General features: G+C 41.0%; 1 protein-coding gene across 1 annotated transcript in view; it reads left to right on the top strand.

Annotated features, from left to right (window-relative positions):
• The window catches only part of pappa2 (pappalysin 2), a gene marked incomplete at its 3' end in the record, with an annotated part of 68,673 nt that overhangs the window by 23,811 nt on the left and 25,387 nt on the right, over positions 1-19,475 (top strand). Inside the window, 7 exon segments of the mRNA XM_034199103.1 lie at positions 2,026-2,174; positions 7,858-7,997; positions 8,655-8,808; positions 9,357-9,549; positions 13,278-13,411; positions 16,241-16,423; positions 17,069-17,372. Of these exon segments, the coding sequence (XP_034054994.1) occupies positions 2,026-2,174; positions 7,858-7,997; positions 8,655-8,808; positions 9,357-9,549; positions 13,278-13,411; positions 16,241-16,423; positions 17,069-17,372 (1,257 nt within the window).

Genomic DNA, 19,475 nt, shown 5'->3' with positions numbered 1-19,475 from the left:
GAGAATCACAGAACGGCCGGTCGTCAGCGGGCCGTTGACGGCCGGCTCGGTACGCTGACGGCCGTTGACGGCCGGCTCGGTACGCTGACGGCCGGCACCGCCCTTCATTTTTTAAAACGGCATCATATAAATTGCGCTGACAGGCGACAGAGGTCCACAGTTGCCCCGCAGCGATGCCCCCCCGCCCTCCCGTAGACATTTCACGAGCTCAGTCACTTCATAACACCAAAGATAGGTCGCGGTAAACACTCTGAAGTGAGGCTCCACTACACTAAAAAAGAAAAAGAAAAGGCAAAGTGTAATGCCTGTTAATAGCTTGCCACAGGCATAGCTCAGTTAAAATAAAGCACAGCTATTGTGCAATACATTTGTATTGCATGTATATTTTTTAGTAACAATTTCAGTTAAAGCTTTTAAGAATAAATATATTTTGTTATCTAAACGTTTGACCTCTTTATTTTACAATTTTGGAATCGAAACGGGGAATCGATAAGCAGAACCGGAATCGAAATCGGAATCGATAAATTTCAAACGATACCCATCCCTAATTATCATGCTGCAACATGAGGTGATGGTCGTGGATGAATGGCACAACAATGGCCTCAGGATCTCGTCACGGTATCTCTGTGCATTCACAATGCCATCAATAAAATGCACCTGTGTTCGTCGTCCATAACATACGCCTGACCATACCATAACCCCACCACCACCATGGGCCACTCGATTCACAACATTGACATCAGAAAACCGCTCACCCACACAACGCCACACACGCTGTCTGCCATCTGCCCTGAATAGTGAAAACCGGGATTCATCCGTGAAGAGAACACCTCTCCAACGTGCCAGACACCATCGAATTTGCCCACTCAAGTCGGTTACGACGACGAACTGGAGTCAGGTCGAGACCACAATGAGGACGACGAGCATGCAGATGAGCTTCCCTGAGACGGTTTCTGACAGTTTGTGCAGAAATTCTTTGGTTATGCAAACCGATTGTTGCAGCAGCTGTCCGAGTGGCTGGTCTCAGACGATCTTGGAGGTGAACATACTGGATGTGGAGGTCCTGGGCTGGTGTGGTTACACGTGGTCTGCGGTTGTGAGGCCGGTTGGATGTACTGCCAAATTCTCTGAAACGCCTTTGGAGACGGCTTATGGTAGAGAAATGAACATTCAATTCACGGGCAACAGCTCTGGTGGACATTCCTGCTGTCAGCATGTCAATTGCACATTCCCTCAAAACTTGCGACATCTGTGGCATTGTGCTGTGTGATAAAACTGAACATTTTAGAGTGGCCTTTTATTGTGGCCAGCCTAAGGCACACCTGTGCAATAATCATGCTGTCTAATCAGCATCTTGATATGCCACACCTGTGAGGTGGGATGGATTATCTCGGCAAAGGAGAAGTGCTCACTATCACAGATTTTTTCTGATTTGTGAACAATATTTGAGAGAAATGGTTATTTTGTGTATATAGAAAATGTTTTAGATCTTTGAGTTCATCTCCTGAAAAATGGGAGCAAAAACAAAAGTGTTGCATTTATATTTTTGTTCAGTGTGTGATTTGTTGATGTATTGTTTGATATTTATAAGTACAAAATAATTCAGTTATGGAGCTGTTGAAAGCACTTTCTTTTTCACCCTTGAGAAAATAAGCTAGCAGCTTTTTTGGCTGCCAGTACTAAGCTAGGTTAAATGCTTAAATTCAAACTTTTTCGACTTCCGGTGGAATGTCGAAGTCTGTCGCACTGTCGAATACTGTTTCCCTTGTGTTCAAATGAAAGCGCCTCCTTTGTGGTTAGGTTAAAGTAGCAGAAACCCATTTTGACGTTTTAGTCTGTTTAGTAATAATAACACAGAACATGGTAGCATAATGTTAGTTTGAGATTAATGACTGTTTATAGTTTAATCCTGTAGATATAACACCACACTTTACAAGGATTTACAGCCTAATTTAAAGTGCTTTGATGAATGCTTATTGAATATATCTAATATTTTCATGTTTTCTCTCTTTTTTGCTTCTGCAGGGCCTATATGAGTGTAAAAGAGCTAAAGGAGGCCCTACACCTGAGCGGCACTGACAACCTCAATGTATTCTTTGCCAGCAACTCAGTGCGTGAAGAGCTGGCAGGAGCTGCAACCTGGCCATGGGCAAAAGAGTCTCTAACCCACCAAGGTGAGTAATATATCAAAATACTGTTCAATATTTGTCATATCTTCAAATTCCTTGCTTTTGTCTTTATTAACATTCAAATTGTCCTGTTGTATTATGTTTACAACTTGTTTTGCCCTTTTCTCCTCTACTGGATTTGACACAGTTTCCCTCTTGCTTTTATTCAGTTTCTCTTTCTCTGCCTATTACTCTTCATATCCATCCCTTGATCTTTTCCCATGCCCTCCATTCTTTGTTGCCTGCTTTAGCAATTTCAAAAACGAAATGGGGAGAGCAATTGGGGCTGGCATAGATTTTCCCGGCACATTGCCTTTTTCCTCCTCCAATTATTAGGTCCTTTCCACTGGAAAAGGCTAATCAATCCAAACAACAACCAAACAAACAAACATCAGTGTGGGCTAGTTAAGTTTTCTTTTGGGAGTGTTTTTCCATATCCAAAGCCTGTCAAAAAGGATAGAGGGTGTCCTATGCTGTACATAATGTAATGCCCCTGAGGCACATTTGTGATAGTGGCCTATATATATAAAATGGACTATACAGTTTGAGTCCTGATACTGAATGTGTCCCACAAGACATTTGGCAGTTGCACAGCATCTGTCTCTGTTTAAAACCAAGATGGATGACAAGTCATCTCCGGAGACCCTGTTGTTTAGTGTCTTCGTATTTAATGTCTTCATTGTTCAACGTCTTCACTGAACACTCTGTTCCTAATCACAATCCCAATAACTGTCATGTCTGCTCTTGATTCTTCGATTATCATCATTCTTAGGAAACTTGTTTTTGCCTACAGAATGGAGTTATTCTTTCATTTAACAATGCAAATTAGCAAAAAACAAGTTTGTTGTTTTGAGCTGTCCACTTCCAATTCAGCCTCTAGTGTCTGTTGACCAATTAGAGGCTGCATGGCTGCTCTGATCTCAAACTCATTGCACAATGGAATAACATTATAACATTAGATACATAAATGACTGTATAATGGTACGGTGTATGGTACACAATATTTGTAATTTAGAATGAAGCCTACCTTGTGGACTCCATAAAGCAGGGGTGTCAAACTCAAGGCCCGGGGGCCAAATCCGGCCCGTGACTTCATTTCATGCGGCCCCACAAGAACTTGCAAAGAATATAATATGTTTATTATACGGTTACAGGCCGCTTGACAGAAGCACTTGCCCATAAACTACATGTCCCACAATGCATCTCTCATTTGACTTTTTTTCCAAAATGTTACTTTTTTCTAAGAATTTGACTTTTTCTTCAAAATATGCCTTTTTTAGAATTAGCTTTTTTCTCAGAATTTGACATTTTTTCCCTATTATTATTTTTTTAAATTTTGACTTTTTTTTTCTCCAGAATTTGGCTTTTCTTTTTAAATCATTTTGACATGCAATAGAGAGACTTGCAATTATTTGCCCTAGACTTCTGCTTTCAGACGTAGCTAATTATGAAGTTATTACCCTATCCGATAATAATCCAATGCAGAGGCAATAATGTAATATATAATACATTATTTTATATATATCAAATATTTATATATATCTTTTTATATAGTCTTAAAGTTACAACCGGCCCTTTGAGTGCAACCATAATGCTAATGTGGCCCGTGATGAAATTGAGTTTGACACCCCTGCCATAAAGCAACAAAGTTTACAAATCCTGTTACCACATCAACACCAAAACATTTTTTGTCCATGTTGCATGGACTACTTAGTACCACACTTTATTGAAATTGGTTAACAGAATTTGAGCAGAATCCAAGTCATTTTGATCTGTATACTATCCAGCCTTCCCACCTACCATTTACACTGCTTTAGCTGTGAGTCATTCATTACCTCTTAACAGAACTCCTTAAATGCTAATGAACTTATAAAGCATATACATATAAATGTATCTCAAACCAACTCATGCATTCAAGTAGTTGGTAACATTGGTAACAATGTTTGTATATTCAATGTTTATAATTGTATGCACCTTTCTCGATTGTTTTACAGTGATTTCGTTTTTATGATTTTTCCCCCAATCACATCTTTGGTGGCTGTGGAATTTCGTTGTATATTTTGGCATGTTTTTCTGTTGCATTGGGTTAGCTCCAAGGCCATGAAACTATGTCTGTATTCTAAAGACAGCGTAGTGAGGTGTCAGTTATTAGCGAAACGAGGAAAAATGGTGAATACAAGGTTTCTGCACTGCAGGGTATTCCTCTATATTCAAAGCTGGCAAAACTGGCCCGCATCCAGCTGTAGCCACCTTACCGTATCCTGTTTCCTGTTTTTGGCTTAGAGTAGTAAAGTTTTACTTTATTCCTAATTGGTTTTAAATATCACAGTGCTTAGTCGTTTTACTATGGAGGTCTGTTTCTCTTTTAGAAATTCCGTAGCAGAGCGTAACACACGAGTTAAATAGCTTCACAGCTCTAGATTTTCACAGCAATAACACATTTGTTTGCGATCAGTTGTTTTGTTGGGTGCTTCTGAAATCTCATTAAAAAAACAATCGTAAACGGTTAGTGGATCTGAACATGGTTTAGTGTTTTTAGACATACAACAGTAACTATACCAGGGGATTTCCTCCTATTGATTGTCGTGCCAAAGGGCACTGAAACGGTTCAATTCAATTCAAAACCTTTATTTATCCAGGTGAAATCCCATTGAGATCAATGATCTCTTTTTCAAGGGAGACCTGCAGCAGTAGGTTCCACATGAAGACATAAAAACATAAACAACAGAACAACAAAAGGACATCATACAGTAAAATGTACAGGGATTATAATTTACATATCTATCCACATGTTTTTTTTTAAACATTATTCAGGCTCAGCTCTCTGAGCTTAAGCTTCTTTTAAATGTGGATAAAACCAAGGTAATGCTCTTTTCTAAAGCTAAAGCTAAAAATACACCAGACACTGCTTTGGATATTGTAACTACGCAAAAAATACAACTTCAAGTGGTTACCTGTTACAAATACTTGGGTATCTGGCTTGATGACTGTCTCACTTTTAAACTTCATGTCAATAACCTGCTTAAAAAGCTGAGGGTTAGGCTAGGTTTCTTTTACAGAAATAAGTCCTGTTTCTCGCTTGAGGCCAGGCAAAGGCTAGTCACTGTGACCTTTTTACCTGTGCTGGATTATGGTGATTTGTTATATATGAATGCACCTGCCAATTACCTGAGCAAGTTAGATGCTGCGTATCACAGTGCACTGAGATTTTTGACAAATTGTAAAGCACTTACGCATCACTGTACCCTGTATACCAAGGCGGTTATGCCATCACTTACGTACTTATGTACGGAGGCTCAGTCACTGGTACTTTTTCATTTACAAAGCCATGTTGGATAAACTACCATCTTATATCTGCTCCCTGATCTCTGCGAATTGAAAGTACTTATTGCCTGAGATCGCATGCTGTGGTTTTATTAAATGTGCCAAGTGCTAGGACTGTCTTAGGGAAGAAAGCTTTTAGATGTGCAGCTCCACTAACATGGAACAGTCTGCAAAAAGAATGGAAAATTACCAAGCTAGTACCACTACATGTTTTTAAAGCTCGGTTGGATGCTACAAAATCAGATGCTGTTGGTACCTGTACTTGTGGTTAAATATGTAAATTGTAATCCCTGTACATTTTGCTGTATGATGTCCTTTTGTTGTTCTGTTGTTTATGTCTTCTTGTGGAACCTACTGCTGCAGGTCTCCCTTGAAAAAGAGATAATTGATCTCAATGGGATTTTACCTGGATAAATAAAGGTTTTGAATTTGAATTGAATGTACAGGTACCAACAGCATCTGATTGTGTAGCATCCAACCGAGCTTTAAAAACATGTAGTGGTACCAGATTGATAATTTTCCATTCTTTTTGCAGACTGCTCCAAGTTAGTGGAGCTGCACATCTAAAAGCTTTCTTCCCTAAGACCAGGGGTCCTCAAACTTTTCCTGTGAGGGCCACATAACTTTTCCCTTCTCTGATGGGGGCCGGGTCAGTTTGTAACAGAAAAAGTGTGACAATCGCATGGGTGTCTAAACGTAAACATTTATTGTTTTCTAGAAAGCCACACATAACCAAATATTAATAACCCTTTCTGGGATCTTCACAGAAAAAAGTCAGGAAATAAATAATAACACTATTAATGAAATAAATAACACTATTTATGAAATAAATAATAACCAAATAACCCTCTCTGGGTTCTTCACAGAAAAAAAGTCCATTGAAAATTACTGTAACTTTCTGTTGTGCCGTGCACAATCTTAACAGGTAAAAGTTTAGCTTAGTTGTCAGAGCAGAATCTCTCAAAATAAACGTGGATTTACGTAAAAAAAACTATTTTTTCGGGGTTCGGGTGTTTTGTTTGATTTTAAACAAACAAAGTCTTGGCTTTCAGAATATGAAACTTTTATTTCCTATTTATTTCTCACTCGCAATCTGCTCTTCCGCAGCGCCGCCCCCCCCCCCCCCCCTCCGCTGAAATTATGAATGTAAGAGTATAGTAATCATAGATAACACGGCAGGGTCCGTTACAGTTTTTTTTCATCTGATTTCAATTAAACAAAGTCTTGGCTTTCAGAATATTAAACTTGTTTCGGCAAATTCAGATGATAAATACAACTTTGAAGCTTCGGCATAATTACAAGCGGAGAACGGAGTAACTTAACGTCACTGCAGGCATAACAACAGCCGGTGTTTCTCGTGAGTGTTTTCCCCGCGAAACAAACACAATACACACAAATGCAAAATTACACAAGCACACACACTCACACACACACACACAACACACACACACACACACACACACACACACACACACACACACACACACACACACACACACACACACACACACACACACACGTATACACACACACTCGCGAGCTTCCCCTCCAAACGAAAATATCTTCCCTCGGTAGTATTTTTGATCATTTGCTCCGCTAATAATCAATCAGATCGATGGATTCCAGAGAAGAGACAACTTTGAAGGCCTTTTTCTCAAAATGATGACTCGGTGACAGTCATTATATAATGTGACATATTTCGCTTAATATTTGAAGTACAAAAACAATCCTGATATCATTAGAAAGCTAGGAATATCCTCTTTCCATCAGTGTATACAACTCAAAAGGTGTCTTCAGTTCAATGCGACTGATTTCGATAGAGCAGGTCACAACATTTGGACAGGGGCTAGTCTAGGATTCGCGTGGCCAGACTGAAACATTTTTTTTTTTACATTTAAAAAAAAAAAGATCATAATGCGTCTCTGGTACTGTTCAGGGGGCCGGGCCAAATGTGGAGGCGGGCCGTACCCGGCCCGCGGGCTTTAGTTTGGGGACCACTGCCTAAGACAGTCCTAGCACTTGGCACATTTAATAGAACCACAGCATGCGATCTCAGGCAATAACTACTTTCAATTCGCAGAGAGATCAGGGAGCAGATATAAGATGGTAGTTTATCCAACATGGCTTTGTTCACCTGCTGAAGGACAATTTTCCAAATCATTACATCCCATCAACATGGAGGAATAAGGGGTTACAGTCTTGAATGGCAGTTTTAGATTTGCAACTTGCTTGCAAAACTTAACTAACATGTCACCAGACCATGACTCTTATTATGAGTCGGAGATCAAAATCAGCTTGTAAGACAAACAGTTCAAGATATAATTGTATCATGACACACACTTTAAATATTATCTTCTGTCCTCAGGTGGGATGGTTCTGAGCCCGTCCTACTTTGGTACCATGGGCCACCAGAACACCATGATTCATGAGATGGGCCACATACTTGGACTTTACCATGTTTTCAAGGGGGTGAGCGAGCGGGACTCTTGTGATGACCCATGTCAGGTAGGACTGATAAATGTTCTCCTCTTGTTCATAATTCTGTATCATACAGTTTATATATAAATTATTTTCTGGGAATGTGTCCTTCTGCAGTCGTTGTAATATTTATTCTCAGAAAAACAATAAATAAATGTTAAAACAATGAATGCAAAATAAAACAAGTAGTGTAGTAAAATATATAATATTTATAAGGATAATTATCTGAAAACACAGTGATAATAATAAAAAACAACTAAAAACCATGACGAATTGCCAAATTAACGCCACGTTTTAACAATTTACTACTCCGCCCACCAATCCAATCCCCCTTTTCGGAACCAGCCATTTTGCAATACTGGTCATTTGGGTTTCAACTACACATTGGCAAAGTTTTGTGACTGCATCTTGCTACTGTAGGTTGCGACACTATTACAAATGTGTCCCCAGATAGACAAACAGACTCCTGGCAAACTGCTCACAACAGCCTCTGATAATGTTAGGCTGATGCAGAGCCAGCAGTGTCTGTGCTAGTTCCAGCTACAGCAGGTGTCTCCAGGGTTAAATTAAGCAAACTAGATTATAGGTTTGCCATTCTCTTTTAGGCTTAGACATGCCTCCTTGGATAGGGCTTTTCACTCTCCTGTGATCATTTGCTTGTATTTCTGTCTTATGCCCTTGCAGGAGATCACCCCATCCATGGAGACAGGAGATCTGTGTGCTGACACTGCACCAACACCCAAATCAAAAGCCTGCCATGATCCCGGAACCGTCAATGATTCCTGCGGAGTCACCATGTACCACAACACACCTTATAGCAACTACATGAGTTACACAGGTACAGTGATGAAAACATCTCTCCTTACTTGTAGATATGCTTTTAGACATGTTGAAATAACCAATGACCCAGAGAACAAGTTATTTACATTACATGAAGAATGTACACTGTAGTGATGATAGAGGACATGGTATAGACATCCTGTATAACATCCATGCATAATTAGAACCAGGGCTTTTTCTATTCAAGACAAAAGGAGAACAAACACATGGTTCTTGGTTACTACAGTCTGCCATAAGTCTTCTAATGGAAAGTTATGTACCTCTTGACATTTGAATGACACAGCCACACAAGCAGGAAGTACAACTACTGTGTACACTGCATTTCGTTTTTAAATGGGTTTTGCAAGGACTAAGTTGGCTAATTGTGCTTGCTTTATACGAGCAACATTGATATTTACAGTCATTGTTTTGCTTGTGATTTCACTGAGAACCTATTTTCTTCAATATCTGCCAGTAAGCTAAATATTTGAGTGATTATAAATGAGGTTAAATGGAGGTTAGTGTTTAAAATTATAAACACTGATTTTTTTTATTTCATCACATCAGATGACAACTGCACCAACCATTTCACCCCCAACCAAGTGGCCCGAATGCACTGTTATCTGGATTTGGTCTACCAGAAGTGGCTAATGGACCAGCAGCCGTCTCCCACCCCTCTGGCCCCCATAGTGACAGACCAGAGTCCAGATTCTGTCTCCATCTATTGGCTGCCACCTTTGAGGGGAATGCTTTACCAGAGGTACTGTACGAGTATGACTGCATGGGTTCTTAAAGGTCCCATGTCATGCTTTTCCGGTTATTACCCGTCCCCTTGTGTGTTATGAAGGTTTTTCTGCATGTAAACGGTCTGCAGAGTCACAAACCCTCAAAGTACATCCTGTAGCGAGTAAAACTCTAACACAGAAAATACCTGTCTATGCTGCCCCAGAACGCCTCGTTGGAGATTTCTCTTTTTCTTCCTGGGTACAGTGACGTGACCATACCCAAATGGAACCATTGGACCAATCCGTGGAGCTCCTCACACACACACACACACACACACACACACACACACACACACACACACACACACACACACACACACACACACACACACACACACACACACACACACACACACACACACACACACACACACACACACACACACACACACACACACACACACACACACACACACACAGACACACACACTCTCTCAGCGGCAAAACTGTGGCGCGCGCGCGGGGGGTGCTAGTGGAGCCTCGCAGATGGGGTTGCTGCAGCCCCCTCAGCACCCCCACCTTCCCGCGTCCATTCGCGATGTCTCGCTGTCTCGCAGATCCCATGCAGCAAGCAGGGAATGAACCCAGCTCACACTGTCCGCTCCTCGCAGCAGCGAGACGCGCAACGTCCTGCCAACACGGCACCCGGACCCCACACAGCATTCTCATCTGTTTGTCATTACTGGTGTCATTTTCTGGTTGCTAACGCCATTGTAACACATAATCACTGATGTTCAGCTGTAACGGTGGTGGACTCATCAGAACATAGTGGGCGAGCTGACCAATCAGAGCACAGTGGCCTCATAGGGAGGTGGGGGGGGGGGGGCAGGAGCTCCAACAAGCCGTTTACACATACTATATAGTAGGGATGCAGGATATTGTTTTTTTGAAACCGATACCGATACCGATAACTTCCTGCTTCTCAAGACCGATACCGATACCGATAACCGATAATAAAAATGTTTTTAAGCCACTGATTATTTTAACGCGATTAACGCATGTGTATTTTTTTTCCTCGGCCGCCCCGTAGTTTCAGAGCGCATCGAGTTTAAAATACCATCTACAAGCTGATGCTGACAGCCCTGATGCTGACACTTCCACGCTCACCGGCAGGCACCGACCATAGACTGTATATATAAAGGCACCGACTGGCCATCTGGAGGACCGGGAGGGTGTGTGTATGTGTGGCCCGAGCGAGCGAGAGACCTTACGTGCATTGTTGTTGTTAGCATCTGGTGCTAGCTAGCTGCGCTAATGGATATAAGGAGCTGTTTAAATGAAAACAGAGGAGCGACATTTCGCCACAACTGCGCCGAGCACTTGACTTTATGCAGGAAGCCAGACAGTGGGACATTGTACGAAAAGTCAGCACACTCAGCACGGATAGTGCGCAACATGATTGCAGCGTCCAGGCAGCTCCGGTTCGAGCATATGCCTTGAGTTGCACATAGCTCCAACGCCCATACCACCGACGACATGTTTGTTTACTGTCCTGGCTTCACGGCCGCACACCATTTACGTCACAGCCAGGCATGAGTTAGGGAGCGCTGGATTTGTGAAGAACTCCCCTCTTCCTAAACCACTAATACCACAGTACTGGCAAAACGGGAGGAGCCGAGTAAAAAACAAGCGCCCCTCATCCCAATCCACCCACACCACAGTATTTTTTTCTTTTTTTTTACCCAAAAAATATATTGTATATTATCGGGGCTATTAATACTGGTATCGGGTTTATCGGGATGACGTCATAATTCCTAATATCGGACCGATTATTATCGGGCCGATAATTATCGTGCATCCCTACTATATAGAGATCCTGTATGAGAAACCAATGTGAGTTTGGAAAATTGCACAACATAAATCTATTCTAGTAGACCTCAACAATGGAATTATGATTATGAGAAATGGCCATGACATGGGCCCTTGTGTTATGTTCACATTTCGCACCCTTTGGTAATGTTCGGGTCAAATTGACCCGGGACATATTTCAGGGTTTAAAAAAAATACAGAACTAAATTCAACATACACAATTCCTTATATATATTGTCTTTAACTCATTCCCCAACAATATAAATGAAATATATGATTAGTTTTTGAAAATACTCTTTGCTAGATAAAATTTAACAATGGAAGTGTCCATCGTTTTTTGTGATAAAAATGTAATTTATGTTAAAAAAAAATACACTGTAATAAAAACTAGGTTTACATTTTGCTCATGCTTTTCTAGGACAAATGTAAATGAAACATTTTTTCATTAATGTTTATTATTTTTAATCTGTCATATAATAATCAAAGCCCTGAAGGAAATAAAGCAATTTAGCAGCTATTGGAACACAAGAACCACATCCAAAAGTATTTGGCTGTGAAATATAGAGAGAATGAAACATCCATATAAATGACATAAAACAGATATAAACGCAAGGCAAATAAAAACAATTAACAGTCACTATTCATAAAATACAGTATATCCGAAAAATATATTGATGAAGTGACGCTGCAGAACATTATGTGAGTCAATGGGCAAGTCCGTTTAGGAAACACATGATGTACAGAACTTCTTCGTGTGTATAGCACAGATGTACTTGTTGCAGTTGCTGCATGTAGTCTGTGTCTTGGAGTCCTTTGAGGGTCCACAGACCTCACAGCTGGCTGTGGGGGTCTTCCAGAAGCTGACTGTGGGGGTCTTCTTGCGGCTGGCTGTGGGGGTCATCCAGCAGCTGGCTCTGAGTCAAGTTCATCTTCCAATTTGCTGTCAAATTCTGAGTTTACCTCCACATTATCCTCATCTTCAGAAATGTCTTCCTGTCCCACTTCACCGTGTTCTTCTAATGCATTCCACTCACTCTCATCCATTATTAGCTCCAAGGCTCTCTGAGCAGAATATCTTTTGGCCATTTTGTTGGTAGATAATTGTAGTTCTACATTACACTGTTACTACACTGAGGTTATGTCTCTGTTTAGTCCCTCCTCCGGCGTGCAGGTGCGAGGGGGACAGTGCGAGAAAATGTAAAATGTTTATACATTTCTGGAAGATCTAAAATGTTTATAATGTTCTAGGATAGTTTTGTGTACACACTACAAAGGGTAAAGATCAAGGGAAAACAGGATCAAACAGCTTCTCTATGCATACAATTGTGTGTGTGTGTGTGTGTGTGTGTGTGTGTGTGTGTGTGTGTGTGTGTGTGTGTGTGTGTGTGTGTGTGTGTGTGTGTGTGTGTGTGTGTGTGTGTGTGTGTGTGTGTGTGTGTGTGTGTGTGTGTGTGTGTGTGTGTGTGTGTGTCTTTAGTTCGTGTGTTTCTGTGTGTTTTTCTCTGTCTGTCTGTCCTGGTATTGTATTCGGGTCAGATTGACCCGAACCTCTTATGAAGGACATAAATGCGGGTGGGCATTTTTTCACAAGTGGAAAAAAATAAAAACAATTCCACATGTCCTTCACAATAAATAAGCCCCGGCCATTGAGTTTCAGTTTGAACGAAAATATCCTTATATTTTTTTTTATTCATTGAAAATGGAAATCGGGTCAATTTGACCCAAACACCACACAAGGGTTAAGCACAAAGTGTAAAAATACACAATTTTGTATATTTATATCCATCTGGAGTAAAACAAAAAAAGAGGCAAGTTGGTCCAACATTATTATAGGTCTGTTCTTAAAAAAAACATGATATAATATCGCACGCAACTCTTTTTTCTTTTGACCCAGCTCCTCATTCCATGTGTCTGGAATCAACTGCGGAGACTGTGAGAAAGACGGCGCTTTGCACCAATATGCCTCAGAGGCTACATCACCTCGCATCTGTGACACCTCAGGCTACTGGACCCCCGAGGAAGCAGTCGGTCAGTAAAAAAAACAAAAACTGTGTGTTTGTTAAAAAAAATGGTGAAAGTATCAGGACTCAGTTCCTGTGTGGAGGAGCCAGGTTTGAATCTGGCCTGCAACCATATGCACATATCAACACTGTCATCTCCAATAAAAGCAAATCTGGCCCAAAAAAATAGGGTGAATATTTATATCTTTAACCAACAAAAAAAAAAAAATACAGTTCAGAATAGTGATTTTTTGTTCTTATTGCAACATCCATACAGGCTGCATGTGAACCCACAACTAAATATCAACACTGAGAGTGGAGGGTGTTTCTTTAGTAATCATTTACTCGATCATAGATTATTTGTATGCGCTTTCGCCTGATAAACTCTTCCCGATCAATACTTTTTTTGTAGTGGCGGTTTCATGTTTAAGTCTGTGTCGTTGAGTTCCGCTTCGGTCTCTTGTTTCCACAAAGCAAATCAACCCCCCCATCCAACCCCCCCCTCCACACACACATACACACATCTCTGCCCTGTAAATTTCAGGTGCGTGCAAGGCTAATGGCTCCTGGAAGAGGAAAAAGCAGAAAATCATTAAATGATAATTGCTCTCTGCTACAGACCTCTCTCTGTCTCTGTCTTATTTTAGCCAAAGCGAGAACAAGGATTATTAACCAACGTCTACTCTGGGTAATGTTTGGGTGCTGTTCAGACATTAAGCCTCCGTCATAAACAAAAAAGCCAAAAAAGTTGTATCTCGCAGCGCTGCACTTTGAAACATTACGCTTCGTGTAAGCACATGGTCCTTGTTATTCCAATCATAATCTCTGCAGAAGCCCGGTTTGCTTTGGCGTGTAGGGTCAGGGGAAAAGAGACAAGAAAGAAAAAAGGACCAAAAGGAAGCAAACAATAAAAAAAAGAGAAAGAAAGAGATATACAGTAAGAGAGAAAGAAATACCTCGCTAACACAATAACACTCCCTTTCTCTTCCGTGGAAACTCTACCCAAATATGTGGAAATCCTCTGCAGGAATGTATGCTTTGAAAACAAGCGGCGAGGAGAAACGGGGGGGGGATTACGGCTCCCTCTCTTTCGCTGCGGGATCATAATGATGATAAAGAGTCAATTACAGTCTTACTCTAAACAGTGGTATGCACACAGCTGAGGAGACAGCCAGTCTGCTGGCTTCCTTTTCACTTTTTCCCACATGATGCGCGGGGGTCACTTTGTCAGCCAACGGAGATGGGTAGACAAAGTGAGGGGGGAAATTGGACAAATTCAAAGCGGATATCATGGCTGGCAACACAAAGACACAAGTATAATGGCAACAAACTGTTGGCTAGAATTGTTGACATTGTCTTTTTACATTTCCTGAAAATGTTGCCTTTACCACAATCTAGACTTGTTCGCGTTTTCAGCCCGTTGAGAAGGATTACATTAGTTTATATGCTGAATCTAGTAGCTTATTACTCAAAACGCGAGGTGCAGCATAATGTTCAGTGAATTTCAATTTGCTGGGGGTAAAGACAGGGATGAAAGGTAGGTTTTCAACGTCTGTATAGGGGTAATGAAAATCTAATATCACAATTCTAAGCCTACTGTTAGAAGACGATGGAAGTCATGGACATACAAAGAGAACTGGATATAGTGCATGAGGTGGCAACTTGTTACATTACATTACATTGCATTTAGCTGACGCTTTTATCCAAAGCGTTCGACCAACAAAATACAAACTTGAAGAAAACAGAATCATATAAGTACATCAGGTTTCATAGAGCAAAAATATTTCAAGTGCTACTCAACTGGCTTTAGATAAGCCAGTCCTTTATTAGTATATAAGTGCTTTGTTAATAGTTCTATCGCTCGAAGTGGAGTCGAAAGAGATGAGTTTTCAGTCTGCGCCGGAAGGTGTGTAGGCTTTCTGCTGTCCTGATGTCAATGGGGAGCTCATTCCACCATTTTGGAGCCAGGATAGCAAACCCACGTGTTTTTGCTGATGGGAACTTGGGTCCCCCTCGCAGTGAGGGTGCAGCGAGCTTGTTAATTGCTTTAAAAAGTTGCTCCGTGGCACATCAAGCCCCAACGTTTGACTACCGAATATAAAATTAAACGAAAACTCCCGCTAAGTATAACATTAAATGAAAACCTTGGCGGTCAATGTGGCCCAGAGACAAATCACTTGCGTTTCCTTTTACTGCGCCTCCCAGCCGCTCAGACTCCATTTATTCACATGAACAGAGGTGGGAAAACAAGTCTGGATTTGGCTATTAGTGCAAGTTAAAAAATGTAGGACGTAAGGATCTATTTAAGAAGGGCTATAGGGCAAGACATCGTTTTCCCAATGTAAGTCTATGGGACAGTATTTTTGGGCCAGTACTGTTGCATTTTTAAGGCTGTTTTTACCTGGCTGTCTTTGTCTTTCTGTCAGTTTAGCGATCTAGTGTTATTTCTACAGATGGCTAATCACAGTGGGTGCAAATGTCTAACACCTCAGTAACATCCTGATTTGATTAGGCTCTTTGGGGCAGAGCTGAAAATAAAGTAAATTAACGTAATTTGATGCCATTGTGCTAATCACTAACACTGTAACCATTAACACGTCATTTTGCCTTGCGTCATGGTGTTAGTACTAGGTTTTTTTCATGTTTGAAATAAGGAAGAATGACTCTTTCTTTCTTAACTGGAAAACTCTCTCTCCCTTGTTACTAATGAGAATATGTGTGCTGGTAAAAGCATTGCTCTGGTATTTGTTAAATCAGACCCTACAAGGCAAGGTTATTGCGTGGACCAAATAATTGACAGTTTTTTGCTGTACATGATTACCAATACGTACGTCTGTGCAATGTCATTAAACCCCAGGCCCGCCCGATGTGGAGCAGCCCTGTGACCCCAGCCTACAGGCCTGGAGTCCTGAGCTCAGCCTTTATGACACAAATGTGACCTCGCCGTGTCCCGACACTGAGGGCTGCACCCTCACACTACGGTTCCTCCACCCAATCATCCCACACGCACTCACCCTTTGGGTCACCTACATTTCATCAAGTAAGTGTCGCTCTGTAACTCCTAAGGATTAAGACTTTCCTAAGTGATATAGCTTATAGTTAGGGCTGGCTCAGGCTTGCCTAGAACTAGCCTTTAGTTGTACTTTCTCAGTAGTTTTCTTCGTCAGTATTAAATGTTACATCTGGACCTGTTGCCGTGGTCCTTACTGATATCCATGTCATTTATTTTGGGCAGCACTGGGAAGCTTTTGGCAACCTCCTGGATCATTCATTTATTTATACGTTCACATTATTATTTTAGCTATTTGGATTGTCTTTCTTGTAATGTAATGCATATGTTTTTCATCTGAACAGACTGTAAATCCCCTTGAAATAAATGTGAACTTGTGATATTGGCAATCGAAACTAAATTTGATTCAGATTTTATATCTACAGCATGGTACCTGAGGCCATGCCGGACATTTGTTTTTGGCCAGTCAGAATGATCTAAGAAAGTTGTTCATTGTGCATAGATATTCAACCATGTGAGAAATACATTTTCCATTGTCTGTGAATACATAAGTAAAACCCAGATATTCTGGCCTCTAGTTAAAACCCAATCCGAGATTGACAATGAAGTTTAAAATGCCAGAAATAAAAGCTGACATACGTCTGTAGCTCATATATCTGTATTTCCTTGTCACAGATAACCCAGCTATAGCCAACATAGAGCTGATAACAGACACGGGGAAAAGCATCAATCTCGGACCGCAGCACGTCTTTTGCGACATGCCCCTCACGTTGCGCCTCAACACCAACAATGCTGCCGTTGCCACCATAAAAATCTGCACCTTCGACGAGAAGATGGAGATTGACGCCGCCATGTTGTCTTCAGGCCCCGGCAGCCCTCTGTGCACCGGCTGCCAACCCCTGGTTTACAGGATTCAGCGGCAGCCGCCCTTCGCCAGCAAATCCCCCCCGCCTCAGACACAGCAGATGTTCACCGACAGGTAGGTTCCAACGTTGACAGGTGTACTTCGAGGAAAAATCATTAATTGATTTGCTCTTACTGCAGTTAAGTCTACCTAAGGTCACTCACATTGTAATACCAGCTGGAGAATTATCTAAACGGGTGGGAGTGATCGCAATATGTCATGGGAATTGACAGTTGGGTTTAAAATACCCTTGAATACCGAGGACTGCCTCTGAGGCAAGTTCCCAAATCGTTTTTTTTTTTTAACGTGTAAACTAATATTTATAACATAATGTTTTTGCCAACCACCATTGCTGCGTACACTAACACACATAGATACACCTACACAAATAAACACACGCTGCCTTGTCAGACATCAGCAGCCTCTGAGGAAAATAATGTTTTTTTAGGGGCAACTTGGAGTTTAAGTTTCAGCAGCATACCTCTTCGACTGGGTCCTCCGATCTGCTAATCCACAGTTATCTGTCTTTCAAAAGTGTTTGGGTCTGTTTCTGTTTGAAAAGCTCAGAACACAAATGTTTCCTACGTGTGGATGTCGAGCTGTGGCTACTGATCCAAATCTGTTTCAACAAGCATATACTCAATCAAAAGCATGCTGAGGTCTCAGGAACAAGTTGAAAACGTTTGTACAGTGTCCTGTGGGTTGTCCAAATGCAACCAGAATCCAAATGTAAAGCCCCAAGCCAGGATTTTCTTTCAAATTCTAACCAAAGACTTTCAAGTTTATGACAGTTGTGTCACTTGATTGCAGATCATCTGGGGCTGATTTCAAAAGTTTCAAATGGCACTGATTTTTTCTAAGAAGCTGTTGCTATTCTGCAGAGCAAGGCAGATGTTGGAGGTGGATGCAGCCTCAACAACAGTTTATTTTTCAGGGAACACATCTCCTGTGTTACACAAGCTGTGTCTAAGTGCAAAAAGATGTAAGAACCTGTGGGATTTGAGTTATGTGGGACTGAGGAGGGCAGAGAGGGGTTGATGTTAGGAGAAGAGAGAGTCTGGGAGCAACGAGTTTAGAAAATAAGGTAGCGTGAATAAGGGAGGGTGGGATGATAAAAAAAGAAAGTTGGACGAGACATATAATATTGTAGTTTATACCAGAAAGTCTAAATAAAGATACAGACTCATACAAACACTATTTATCTGCTAGAGTGTTGCATGAATGTCGGGTGAACACTCGAATGCAACGCTAATATCGCAACTCTCTATAGCTCTGTCTTTTCATTATTATTCTGACTCATTGTAACAACAGTGATATGATTGCCTTTACAGGATAGTCATTACCAAAGTGTGTGCCATTATTAACACTTGCAAATAAATTCTCGCCCTTCTGTCTTACAACAAGCCTGCCAGCAAAAGTGGTCGTTTATAGAGACCGTATAAAATAAAAAACCCTTTCAGACAATTACATATTTGTTGTTATACTTTAAACAATGGCTATCGAGTGTTTAATCTAATGATCATATGTCGCTGTGCAGTTTAAACACATTTTTTAACATCTAGATTTTACTGGACATTTCCTATGACGTCATTAAAAAAAAAAAAAAAATGGCCCAATGATTTTTGTTAATTAAGTTTACTAGTTCAATAGGGAATTAGGCATGTAGGTAGGAAGTGCAGAGTGTAACAAGGGAAAGGGGAAAAGATGACCTAAACCTCACCATAATTATCCTAAAGAGGTCCCTGAGAGCAGCGAGGAGGAATAAGGTTGCAGGATATAGCCCATTATGGATGGATAGGGGTGGAAGGTGTTTTTCAAGCTTCCTTCTCTGATCCATAATTAATAAAGGACATTTCTTTGGAAATAGACCAGACCTCAGCTAGGTACTGAATAATTTCTTATTCTCCTGTTTACATTTTCACACTAGACGACGTAGGAGATCTATGCTGCAATAAATAGGGAGGATTCTCTTTTTATAGACACAGCCAACAAACAGATCAATACACTGCAGCCAAAGTATCGTAAAACACACTTCCTGCCCGGGGCTTTAAGGTCATGGGATACAAGGTTACACACTGAAAACTTGCAGAATCTATCAGATTAATGCAGAATCTATTTTTTTAGAGGGGACTGGGACATACAGCAAACACAATGTTCTCTCTACATAGCACAAAGTAA

This window comes from Gymnodraco acuticeps, unplaced genomic scaffold (genome assembly GCF_902827175.1).
Source record: "Gymnodraco acuticeps unplaced genomic scaffold, fGymAcu1.1, whole genome shotgun sequence".
Taxonomy (NCBI): Eukaryota; Metazoa; Chordata; class Actinopteri; order Perciformes; family Bathydraconidae; genus Gymnodraco; species Gymnodraco acuticeps.
The sequence above is the reverse complement of the archived record's forward strand: the minus strand, read 5'-3'. Positions and strand labels throughout refer to the sequence as shown.